Source organism: Oreochromis niloticus, linkage group LG19 (genome assembly GCF_001858045.2).
Source record: "Oreochromis niloticus isolate F11D_XX linkage group LG19, O_niloticus_UMD_NMBU, whole genome shotgun sequence".
Lineage (NCBI taxonomy): Eukaryota > Metazoa > Chordata > Actinopteri > Cichliformes > Cichlidae > Oreochromis > Oreochromis niloticus.
The window spans coordinates 14,064,756-14,077,308 of record NC_031983.2 but is presented as its reverse complement, the minus strand read 5'-3'; the positions used below and the strand labels follow the sequence as shown (position 1 = coordinate 14,077,308).

Genomic DNA, 12,553 nt, shown 5'->3' with positions numbered 1-12,553 from the left:
CATATATAGTCCACCGTAAGAATAAGAAGGAAGAATACCATCCTGTGAAAAACATACTATCCCTTACTACTTTCATAGGAAATAAAGTAGAAGCCAGGTGCTGTTAATCCGATGAGTTAATGATCAGGAAGTGCGACCACCTCAGTAAAAGCCCAAGAGCTACTCTAAAAATGACATGGCAGGATGACATCTGGAACAATACCCTCTAGAAAGATGGGACTAAAGTGGAGAAGTTTGGCTATGTTGCAGAGCGCCATGTTTGGTGAAAACTAAAGACAGCATATTAGCATGGTGGTGGAGGCGTAATGATTTGGGCTCGCTTTGCAGCCACTGAACCTGAGGAGCTTACAGTCAATGAGTCGACCAGTATTCTAGAGTCAAACAAGAAGCCATCTTTGTCAGATGACAGACAGGCCATGCAACAATGATCCCAAGCATACCAGCACCAGAATGGCTGAAAAAGAAAAGAATCAAGTTGTTGCAATGGCCCAGTCAAAGATTGAAAGGCTGCAGTAGGACCTTAATGAGCAGAAGCAGTATTAATGTATCAGTCCCTAACAATGACATGAGAGACTGATAAAGTCACACAGAAAACTGTTATTTCAACTTGTTGGTGCTAAAAGCGGTTCTGCAACTAAATGTGATAATTAAGCCGGTTAAGGATTTGTTATAAAAATTTAAAACGGTCCCCTACTGTGAACCACCAGATGGTGGTAGAATAAATTGCCTAAAATAATATGCCTTGAAGTCTGTAATCAATTTCCCAACACACATCTTTATTAAGTAAATAAACATACAGCAAAAAATATAGAACCATGCATCAGACAGACAAATGTGACATTTAAACAACAGGCCTGTTATTCCTGGAACAGGGCTGGAGGTAGGACAGGACAGAACCACTTCAGCCTCGTCATTCAGGGTCAAAACATATTATAAATATAACAACAACTTAAACTAGATAAAAATATTCATATTGTAACAACGGTGTATGAAGTATCTCCTTTTCTACATCGCGCCCACAACAAAAATACCATTTATATTCTCATTTCCTCTGTACAGTGGTTAAATGTAATTCCAAACCTTTTTCACTGCTAAGACCTATACAGTCTACCAAATAAGAGTCAAAAAATGTCAGTGACCTGTATGGTGCAGTTTTAGCTTCACAAATATGACAATGTCAGAATATTTTAAACAGCCTTAAGCCAGTTCTCAGATGTGCGGGAGTGAGAGACGCATAGCTTTCGAAAATAAAATCTGTCCGTGATGATTTGAGGGCAAAGTTGAGCTTCCGTAAATTACCTTCTCTCTAGCGCTGTTCCTCTCGGCTCTGCAGAGCTACACAGACAGTAAGAAATCCTGGCGTGCATAGATGTTGGAACATTGTCATTTTGTACTCTTCTATACTGGAATAGCAAATGGTAGTATGATTGTTGGGCAGCAGGACAATCTCTCTGCAGCTGTTCATTTAACATAAGGCAGTATTTTATAATAAGGTCTTTGACACTTTCTATGTCTGTATATACACAAGCTTTGTCCATTTCACAGTGTTTACTGAGCATGCTGGTTGAAAACAACACACTGACTGTACATGTTTGTGTTTAGTCACTCTTTACTACCTTTTCAGTGCACTTACCTATCCACCTTTTTTGTGCATACGTTGCAGAACTTCCACCAAGGCCTGGACAATTTTCCAATTAAGTCTCTACTTAAAGTAGTAGAACCAACAGTGTTGTTTTGCTTTTGTGTATTTAGTGCCAAAAGTGTTAAAAGTTGGCACATCAGTAGAAATTTTACAGAATTTCATGTCAGCAAATTCCAGTGACGATGAACATCGAAAAACGTGTCTCATATGGGAACAGACATAATCTGTCTCCTAAAACCTGCTCTGTGTATCTATATATATTATCTGACAGGAAGAGCATACGCTGTAACAGTAGTGCATACATACAGTGACAATACAGCAGATATACAGTATGTACACAGTTGTTAGATGCTGTAAAGGAGACCTTTCTGTCCACTGGACAGGATTAAGGCAATTTCACAAGTGTCTTGGTTTTTACGTTAACTGCTGTGCAGTATGACTGCTGATGTCATTGTCTTATTTTTGTACAAATATATGAAAAATTCCAGTTGGGTAAAATGAATGACTTATACCTGCAACTTATACCTGCTGCTTTGTTTAAGTTATAGTACTGTGCAAAAGACATGAGCCATCCTTCTTCTGACACCATTTCTGATTAGGCTTCAGTTCCTGGTAGATGGGTCAGCGTAAAGCCCAGATGCATCTCCCAGGTCCCATGTAAGGTCTTTGGATTTTTTTTTTTTTTTTTTGCGAACTTGGTTCACTTGCTGTCTTTGGGAATCATCTCACTGGTGCCAAAATACTATTTTTTTTAATCTGTCAGACTCTGTTATCGTTAGCATTTTTTATAGACTTACCTGAAAAAATGGGAACAAATGATCTGTTTTTTGCAACAGGCCTCTAGTAACAAAGTGCCTGCAGATACAATTTAAAATGGGTTCTTTGCTAAGTTGTCTGTGTCGACAAAACACTGCTTCATCCCTTTTGTGAGATGCCGTTTTATTATCATTGAATGATTCAGTGAGGTAAAATAACTGGACTGAAAATGAATGAAAAGCAACTAAATGTCCAAAGAAAAACTTTGGAAGACCTTCAGAAAACCTAGAAAAATATTGCTCAAAACAACATTTAAAAAATAACAAGAAAGAGACAAAACATTAAAAAAAGGTGGCTGGAGACTTTTGCACAATACTGTATGTCTGTGTAATAGGTTTTACTGAATGGGTACCTGGTTATATTTGTTTATTTCCTCTAATGATAATTATATTATTTAAAAATATATTTGTATATCTTATAGCTGAGAAATGTAGGTAATTTAGGGTTCTTATTAAGAAGTGTGGGATTACTCTATTAGCTATATAAATCTTGATATGAAATATCATATGGCCTTGAAATAAATATATATTATTTAAATCTCTTATTTAGCCAGTTGGAGAATATTTCCTTCTGGTAAGGGGTGCCTACAGATAATGTCTCTTTGAAAAACAGTTTAGCTGGAAATGTTTTTTCCACCTTTTTCATGTGCATTACACAACATGCATTTCTGTGAGTGAAAGTAGAGGATGGGTAAATCGTTTTAACAGTTTGCAGTCAGCGTGGCCCGCTAAACATAATGGATAACCTCTCCCAAACATGCAGAATTAAGTCACCTCATTAAACACATTTTAGTCCATTTTCAGTACTCGTATATATTAGAGCAAGAATTAATGATCTTTTGCTGGTTTTACTAACAGTACTTAAAAAAAGAGTGAATAGCACAGTATCTGTGTGTTGTAGAGAGAATGTGGTTTTATCCTGGTGCCTCTAAATATCGCCATCACTTAAACAAAACCATACTGAGTAGCATGTCTCATTTCAATAAATATACTGACGTACAATAGAGAAAAAGGTTGCAGACTGCGTGAAACGTGCCGTGGCTAAGATACATAAAACAACATCGGAACATCCCATCACACCAAGTATGTGTTTGCTGCAGGGAGACATACAGAACAGTACAGAAAGTTAGGACTCGTTATCATCGTCGTCATCATGCATAAAATAAAAATCGCTTTCTCCACTCAGTTCAGCAGCGTACCGTAAAGCTGTGCCTTGGTCAAACTGTCCTTTCTCGTCAGTCCCGTACTGCCAAACTTTTGGTATCTTGCAGAAGTCTTCTTTGGGAGCGCGGGGCCGATGCTGAGAGCAGAGCTGGAGCTCGGGCGGGGCCGGACACTCGGCCTGGGGGTGGGGTAGTGTTGAAGACTTGAGGCTTCAAGTGAGCTTTGGTGTAAGGAATCAGCCGAGCTGTCTGCACTCAGATTCACGTAGTCCTTCTTTGCGCTGCTTGCCGCTGTCGCTCCCCCGCTGCTCTCCTTGTCTTTAGAGCTCCCTGAGAGGAACAAACTGCACTCAGAGTCCTGACTGTCATCCTTGGCTCTATACAGCACAGACGTTTTCTCCTGCTTGCGATGCTCTTTAGGCTTGGGACTGCGGCTGGGAGAGGAGGAACTCATGGGAAAGCACTGCTCCAGCACCCGACCGTGGAAGACGTCATCTCCTTCTTGGAAGCTGCTGTAGAGAGAACCTTTGACTTTACTGGAGGGGCCCATGGCAAAGTGGCGTTCAGAGAAACTGTACGGAGAAACCCGCCCTGTAATGTTGCGATAAGAAGACGAGAAGGTGTTGATGTCTTCCACGCTGAGCTGTCTCCAGCGGCTGCTCAGGTCGTCCTCGGAGACCTGGACATCACCCTGGCTGTCCAGGGTCCCTCCATGAGCCTGGCCCAGTCCAATTGTGGACCCCATGCTGTGAGAGGAGGCTAGACGAGGAGTGCTGGAGTGGAACGGTTCACTGAAACATGACGCTGTCCTTGTGTAGGCTGGTGAGGGGCCCTTCTGGGGGCTCCTTTGGGTTGCCATGTGCTGGATGCTGTGGGACTTGGGGAAGCTTGATCTGTCTTTATCATAGGAGGAAATACTTTTGCGCTCATAGTCTCCACTGCTACCTTCTCGCCAGTCCATGTAGAGACCCTGGTGGGAAGAAGATAAGGTGCTGCTGCCAGTGCGCCCACATCCTCCACTAACTCCTCCCTTTTCATCTGATGCAAGACTAAAACTGGAGTAGGAACTGGACACTGGGAGACTCCCAGTGCCGAACTCATCGTGGTGACGGAAGGAGGATGGGGGTTCATGGTGGGAAAAACTTCCAGAGTGGAAAGCATCTTCATCGGGGTTGCTGTCAACAGAGTTCTGAGCGTGAAGCTGAAGCAGGCCGGTGCCGTGAAGGTCGACACTTTGTCTGCGCTCGGTGTCCTGCCATCGTTCAGGACAGTAGAGCGCCGTGTCGCTGCAGTACAGGTCAGATGTCTTATAAGAAAGGCGCCGGTTCAGATGATCAGTGCTTCCTGTTCCTGTCAGAAAGTCTCCATCCTGTGCCTGCGGGCTGGGTGAACGCGTTACAGGGCAACTGCTTCCAGGCTCAGGCTTTTCCAGGACCTTGGCAATTATGGCTGTGGGCACAGCGTCGGGATAATTTGAGTGACACATTGCCATGGTGACGCCACTACTCTGATTATGTTTTTCCATGAGGGAACTGATGCGTTCCTGGAAATCCAGTGGCAGCTGAGGCATGGAAGACAAATACAAAGAGAGACAAAAGAAGCTGGATAAAGACAGGAAACTACAACCCAAAACAGCAAAACAAATGTTTTTGAAAAGTTGTGACAGTTGCTGAGCTGGTATTCAGCAAAGCTCTTTAAAAATGAATAAGTTCTTCAAGAGCCTTTTAAGCTGAATACTGAATGTATTTTTAAATGCCATTTCTTACTTTTCTGTAGGTCTGGGTGGAAAAATTTTCCTTTGATTTAGACCAGTATATGTATCTCAGGAGGAAATGTTTACATTCTCATTCATCCAGAACATGGCAGTATTGAGGGCAACTGGTCTTTTTTAGGTTCCTGAAGACTTTTGCCTCTCATCCAAGAGGCTTCTTCAGTTCTATAACAACTAGTGGAGGATCCAAGGTATTTAACCACTAGTGGGGGCTGTCCCCTTGAAAGTGGCCCTGAGGGTCGGTGACCAACTATTAGTCATAAAAGTCATCACATGAAATAAGGTGTGAAGAAAGGCTTATGAAGTAAAACCTGGTGCTCTCCGCCAGCCGTTTTATAAATGAAGAAACCTCTTAAATGAGAGGTGAATGTCTTCATGAACCTAAAGAAGTCCAGTTGGAGGTAGATGCCCTGTCTGACCTGAATTCCTCTCCTGATAACACAAAGAAACTGTGCTACCTTTAATAACTTTCTAAACAACCTTTATTTAGTTATGTGTTACAGAGTTCGCAACTTAATTATACAGACGTAGATAAATATTTCTTCTTTCTTAATGTTCCTCGTCCTGCTTTCTTCCATCTGTTTCTCAGCCTGTCGTCTTTCTCCTTTTCTTGCTGTCTCTCTCTCTCTCACACACAGACAGACACATAATCTCTTTGATTGGCTCCAGTTTGAGAAAAATGTTCCTGTCAATTACAGACTGGCTCTTTGTGCCTATTAAAGCTGGTCAGGGTCAGCAGGAACTGTTCCCGACACACTGAGCTCTCTTTCTACTCATGCCTTTCTTTATCCTTTCATCTTTCTCCTCTTGCACCACTGCCTTCTTAACCAAAAGACTCTCATTCCCCCCATATCTCTTTTTTTTCTTTTAGTGTGTCTTTTTATTTCTCTTTCTACCATCAAACAATATTGGTTCCACAGGGAATGGCTTCGATTCAAATTAAACCAGTTCTCTGGGTCTCCAGCTGGGTATAGGAAAAAATAGATAAAATTCTGACTTGGCTTTGTTAAGAAATAGAAGCTCGCCTCGGCATAAAATAACCTGCATCTTTTAAGTCAGGGCTATTTTTAGCAGCTGTTGCCTCTCCCAGAGGGAATAGAGATGGAAAGTAGGTGAGGCTGTGGGGGGGAGAGTGCAAGATAATATACAGTGTGTGCTCCAAGTAAGTCAGCTCAGCATTAGTTGCTATCTGAGGCAGATCTTAATTAACAGTCACATAGTTGTGCAGTGTTAAGCAATGTGACAGCGCACACATCTGCAGGTCTTCTTTTATTACAATAAGTGGATTAATAGCATATCGTGGAGCTGGTTAGTTAAAAGACTAGAAATTCACCCCTTGTTCCTAAACTCCATATTTCCTGCTTCACAATGGAGATAAAAAATTTCAAATGAAATGTTAGTTTTACTAGCAATAAGACACACTCCATAGCCTCTTTAGTTAATCTTGGTAAATCTGTTACGTATCTAAAGTGGGGGAAATAGTTAAACTTAGCACCAAAAAAAGTACATTTGTGTTTGGTCAATTATTTCTTTGTTGTAACAATGCTTCTTGGCAATAAATCTCACACTGTTGGAAATCCTATTTATTTTCCCTTAAATGGTGCCAAGAAAAATGTAAGAAAAATGCAGACTTAAAAATAAGCTTCTCCGGCCAACAGCTTATTCCACTATTGACTCTTGTTTTGAGCTTGTGGTACCCCAGGTGCTGACAATCAGGTGCCTGATTAGTGTCACCTGTGAACTACAGCGGTCAGTTGTTTTCAGATTTGTTAGGAGTGAGTCCTAGTACCACCACCAAATTGAAGGTCAGGGTCCATATAACAGGGAGTGTCAGAGACCAACTGCAAAGTGGGCGTCCCACAGCAGTGTGTGCCGACGCTGGTAATGAGTATGAGAAGGTTGTGCCAAGCTGTTGTGTATGTGTATGATTCTTCCACAAGCTACTGAGGTCCCTATTTATTAAATTAATAAACTATTAAATTGACAGTCCTCCAATCCAATAAGTGACGCCAAACAAAAGTCAGTAGCAGTTAAAAGCTGCTTTACATTGGCTCGTTTTTTTTATGAATGCAACCCACATACACAACAGTAAAATTTGTTGCCAAGAAGCAACAAAGAAATCACCAAAAAACAAATTTCCCTACTTTTGTACTTAAGTTTATTTGACTTCCTGCTGATTTTGTAAGTTTGCTCACTTACAAATAAACGAACAGTCACTATTATGATGGTAATTTCATTTTAATGGAGCGAGAGAGAATGTCAACCAAAAATCATTGTATAAAAATTATAAATTGATTTGTATATCACCGAGTAAAGTATTTGATTCCCTTAAACCCATCCAGCATTCTGGCTACCACAGACTGGCCGTGTGCCTGTGTGGCACACAGATTACAATCAGTTAATCAAATACAGATACTCCGGATCTAAACGTGTGTGTATACGGCACATTTGTCCACAGAATCAATTTCTTCCATGCCATTCTCTCCACCACCTAGCTAGACCAAAGCGCTGGAATGGGCTACAAGATCACCAGCAAGATGCTTGATGAGAAGCTGACTGCTGTTTGTGCATTATTCACAAATGGAAAAAATATAAAATGACCATTGATCTACCTTGGTCTGGAGAGCCATGCAAGATCTTGGAAAGGTCTTGGTCATGGGAAAGGTGGTAGATCAGCCCAAAACTCTACTGGGTGAGCTTGTTAATGACTATTTTTACTATTTTAACTACACACCTGTAAGGTCCGCCTGCTCAGGAAACACATGCACAGACCTTTCCTAAGTTTGCCAGTGAACATTTAAATGATTTTAAATGTGTTCTTTAGTGGATATTCCGGTTTTCTCTATTAGAATAAAAAACACACAAAACAATTTTATTATTTATTTTGTTTATATTTAGCAGGGGACCAGGTAATTATTTCCCCCACTGCATATAGTTGAAAATGGTCAAGTGACAGCGACAGATTTTTTAGAGTAGTTCTTTAGTTTCACTTTGCAAACTTAGCCCTTAGGTCTCTTATTTCTAGAAGAATCTCTTGGCTGACAAAATCCCCCCAAGCAGAATTTTTACTGTTTCCAGTCAGCTAAAAAAAAAATAAATGTCTAAATGATACCCTAAATATGCACAGCAGCTACAGTGGTTCAAAACTGAGGCTAATACTACATGCTCCAGTCACAAACATATTCCCCAGCTGATGACATTTAGAAGAGTGCAAATGAAAGAGAAGGCAATGTTTGTGGACTGAAGTGTAGCACTAATTAGCCTCACTAATGCAGTACAGTATTGCCTGTGTTAATGCATGCAATACTAATGTACTTCTGTGAAAGATAATTCCTATATGATTCATATGTTTTCTATAGAAAAACATACTTGGCATGCATATTTAAGTTTAACAGCCATATCTGAATCAGTTTCTGGCAGCTATGCAATTAGTGTTATTGCATTGTGGCTACAGTGCTGCTGTTCAGCAAAGATTAGATGAGCTCCCTATTAGCCAGTGCACTTTACCTCAATTTCCTGCCCTAAAGTCCTAAATGTGTTTGTTTAAAGAAAAGCATAAAACATCCCCTCTTCAGAGTTTTAACAAGCTGAATTCATTATTGCTCTATTTCATTTATATCAATGGGTTTTTTAGTGATGCAAGTAGTCAAATGTGTCTGTATGTAGTGCTTCACTTAATTATCAGCCCAGGTCTAGAGATTTTTTTCCTTTCTTTTGTGCCTCAGGTGTCATCACAAGCCAGCCTTTCATTCATTTATTATGCACAGCTAAGATGCACACAGATGGTACTTCAGACAGCAGACCTTCATCAGTCTGAGAGGAGAGGCCATGAGCGCTGTGGCTCCTTCTTATTGTGAAAACCACTCAAGAAGGCTTTTAATGGTACACCAACACAATATCATAAACTTTGCTTCATTAGAAGATAAATACATTTTATTTCCTCTTTATTAGCACACGTAAGCGTATCCATCTCAAGCTTACTCGTGGCTGATGTAGTTATGCCCGTCAGCCTCAGAGCTGTGTGTTGGATTTAAGCTGATGAGTCAAGGGTTCACACAATGCTTGGAAATGTTTTAATGCTTTAAACTATTATTAGATTTTGGCAATAATATTTGTGGAAGAAAGGAGCTAATGCTGTTTGAAAGAATTCCCCAAAGTAAATTTTGGTGGAGAAATCCTGACATGGGAGGAGTTACCAAAGTGTGTCCATAGTGTTAAGTAGAATACACTAGAGCAGCATCAGCAGTACGTTTCAAATGCTTGACTAGTGTGTCCTTGTATACTGAATTCAAATATAGAACTTTCTAAAAGACTTTATTCAAGCAAAACATTTGCTTGAATAAAGCTGCTTGAATGAAAAATTAAAACTCAAACCACATTCAATAATAAATATACCCAGCTATGTTATTTTATTAATACACTTTATAAGGTTCTCAAATTTAAACACTGCAATTTCCTGCCGCTCGTCTAGACTAACCTTGTTTGGAGGGTAATTTAAATAAACAAAACATCTTTGCTTAAATGGTCGATCCTGAATTTTAAAGCTGAACTTTTTTTTTTTTTACTGCAGCACAAACCTATACCCGCACTGATGTAGCTGCAGCAGGCAGTGCTGGTGAGCTCACCTCAGACATCTTATGTGCTCTGTAGTGAGACTTGGAGCACTGCAGCAGCTGGGCTGCCAGATTGCAGTCTTTCCTGTACAGGTCCTGAAAAAAAAGCAGAAAGATTATTCCCATTCACTTAAAACACACACACGCACACACAGATACTGGGTTTTCTTTGGCATCTTGAAAATTAAAGCATGCTGTGAGTGAGGAGTGTTATGAGCTTAAACCATCCCCGAGTAAAACCTTTAACACGTTAGATTACAGCCTTCTAATTGTGCTTCATAATTATGGGAGATGTCTGAGGGGGGAATCAGGAGACTGTGCAACAATACAGCAGAACATAAAAATATATGTATATAATTAGGAGGTTAATATATATATATATATATATATGCTTCTTGGTTATATAATTTCACAGGGTAGTTCGCAGGATCTTAACAATACCAGCAAACTTTTCTTTAGACATATCTGCCCTGTGCAGACTGCTAATTTTATTAGAGTTGTCTGAAACAGCACATTAACTTATCTGCACCTTCCAGCCAAGGAAGCAAGTGCAGCATTATTTATCTCTTTACCATGCTTTCTTTCTGAAAAGAATGGTTATTAGATTTTTACTTAAATTTCACAGCACCATGAGGGTGGTCTACTGGCACAACAGATGCCTGGTTTCATTGTTTTCTTCGTTTACTGTGCGTGCATGTGTTAGTGTGGGCGGTTAACCGGTTTTAGAAGGTTTTCTTTTCCTCTCCCTCCTCTGTTAAACCTGTCCACTTATAAAGGTCAGTTCACGCTGCACTGTAGCTTTCCTGTTTCTCTTTAATAGCACAACCCTGACATTTTCCCCCCCATAACATCAAAGCTCTCTCTTTGACAGTCTCAACTCCCCCACCAGTTAACAGTGGCTGCTTTTTGAATCTTTTTTTTTTCCTGTTGTGGTGAAAAGAGACATTTGAAGTCCCTGTGGTTTTTCGGGACAGTTCAAATAGACCTTTGAGACCTTTGGTGATGTCTTAGTTAATATGAACTGTGTGGTGTGTCTCTCCTGGGAATGCCAGCTGACAGCTTTGTTGCTCCAGCTGGTTGTGAGACAGACTTTGTGATGTCTTATGATCAGTTCTTTATGTACACTGTATTTTTTTTAAAAATCTCTGAATGTGTGAATTGAGTAGATTCTTTCCTTCGAGTTGCTGTGAAATTAGAGCCATTTACTGTCACGGTCATTATCTTTGTAGGTCATTTATTACATTTGAACAGTCTCTGGGGATCATCAACGTCTTGATGACCTCTTTTGCCTGTCAATATGTGGGATATGTAACTACCTATTCTACAGTACTGTGCAAAAGTCTTGAGCCCTGCCTTATTTCTTTATGCTTTGCTTCTTAATAGACACACCTTTTTGTAATGTTTAAAGTGGTCCTGAGATGTACTTCTCCAGGTTTCCTGAAGGTCTTTCAATTTTAGAAGAATGTTTTTTGTTTTTTAAGTCACTTGACACTGACCTATGAAGCATTCAAGCATAAAATACCCTAAGACCTCCATTCCTAATTTCTAATTCAAGGGACAAACCAGCATTGTTTGCACATAACAGACAGCTTAGTGTGTTTGGACACTTTACTAGCAGCCTGTTGCAAAAACACATAATTTGTTTCTATTTCTGTTGTTGAATCTTTCAAAAATGCCAAGAGATAACACAGCTTGACACATAAATGATATTTTTACACCAACCACCAACCAAAAACCCTATCCACAGCAGATGAACAGGATCATGTCCTTAAATACCACGTATTTACCATGCTCGTGTATGTACCATTAATTGTGAAAACTCAAGTTTTTGCCTTATATACTGTATTTCCATGTATGTTTGCACATTTTTCAATAAACTGCTGGACCTGTTTCTCATTCTCCTTGCAAAATATCAAGACATGAGGGGTAATTCAGGACAATTGCTACTGATGTAGATTAAATGGCTTCATCAGTTAAGTGTAAAGCAAACACACAATTCATTTGTAGTGTGTTTTGTGGCAGTGGGTCTCAGGCATGACACAACTGAGAGGTTTTATTTCATTTCTTTGTGTTTTGAGCAGAAAATTTGACGGTTGATCTCCAGAGGAAATGTCTGCCTCACGGCTGGCACTGATGGGACGAATTCTGAAACCTACTCAAAATGAACCTTGTCTCTAATCACCTCCACTGGATGTTGGAGGGGAGGATTGTAAGAGGGCTCTATAGCTCAGAAGTGCTAAAAAATTGCCATAGAGCGGTAAGAGAAAATCTAACTCAGCCTAGAGCCCCTCCACAAGGAAAACCAGTAAAATCACTTCAAAGAAAAGTGAGGCACCAAATTTCCACATGCCGTTGAGCTCAGGTCTATGCAGCCGCGGATTCAACCTCTGCCAGCCCCGAGGATGCCCATTGATTTCAGTTCTATCGCTATAAAACATCCAGTGGCTTAGAGTTAATTCCTCTATCTGCTGTGACACCTTGAAGCACAAATATTGAGGATGTTGCAGAAATACAGTGAGTGTGACTTCCAGTTTGACATGAGGAAGTGC

At 40.3% G+C, this 12,553-nt stretch overlaps 1 protein-coding gene across 3 annotated transcripts in view; it reads right to left on the bottom strand.

Annotated features, from left to right (window-relative positions):
• Positions 1–755: 755 nt before the first annotated feature.
• The window catches only part of LOC100693987 (brain-enriched guanylate kinase-associated protein), a 46,743-nt gene continuing 34,945 nt past the window's right edge, over positions 756–12,553 (bottom strand). For all 3 annotated transcript variants that reach the window (XM_025900990.1, XM_005477135.3, XM_025900991.1), the window contains 2 exons: positions 10,017–10,100; positions 756–5,181 (listed from right to left, as the gene is read on the bottom strand). In XM_025900990.1, coding sequence (XP_025756775.1) covers positions 3,640–5,181; positions 10,017–10,100 — 1,626 coding nt within the window. In that variant the 3' untranslated portion in view covers positions 756–3,639. The remainder of the gene's footprint in view (positions 5,182–10,016; positions 10,101–12,553) is intronic.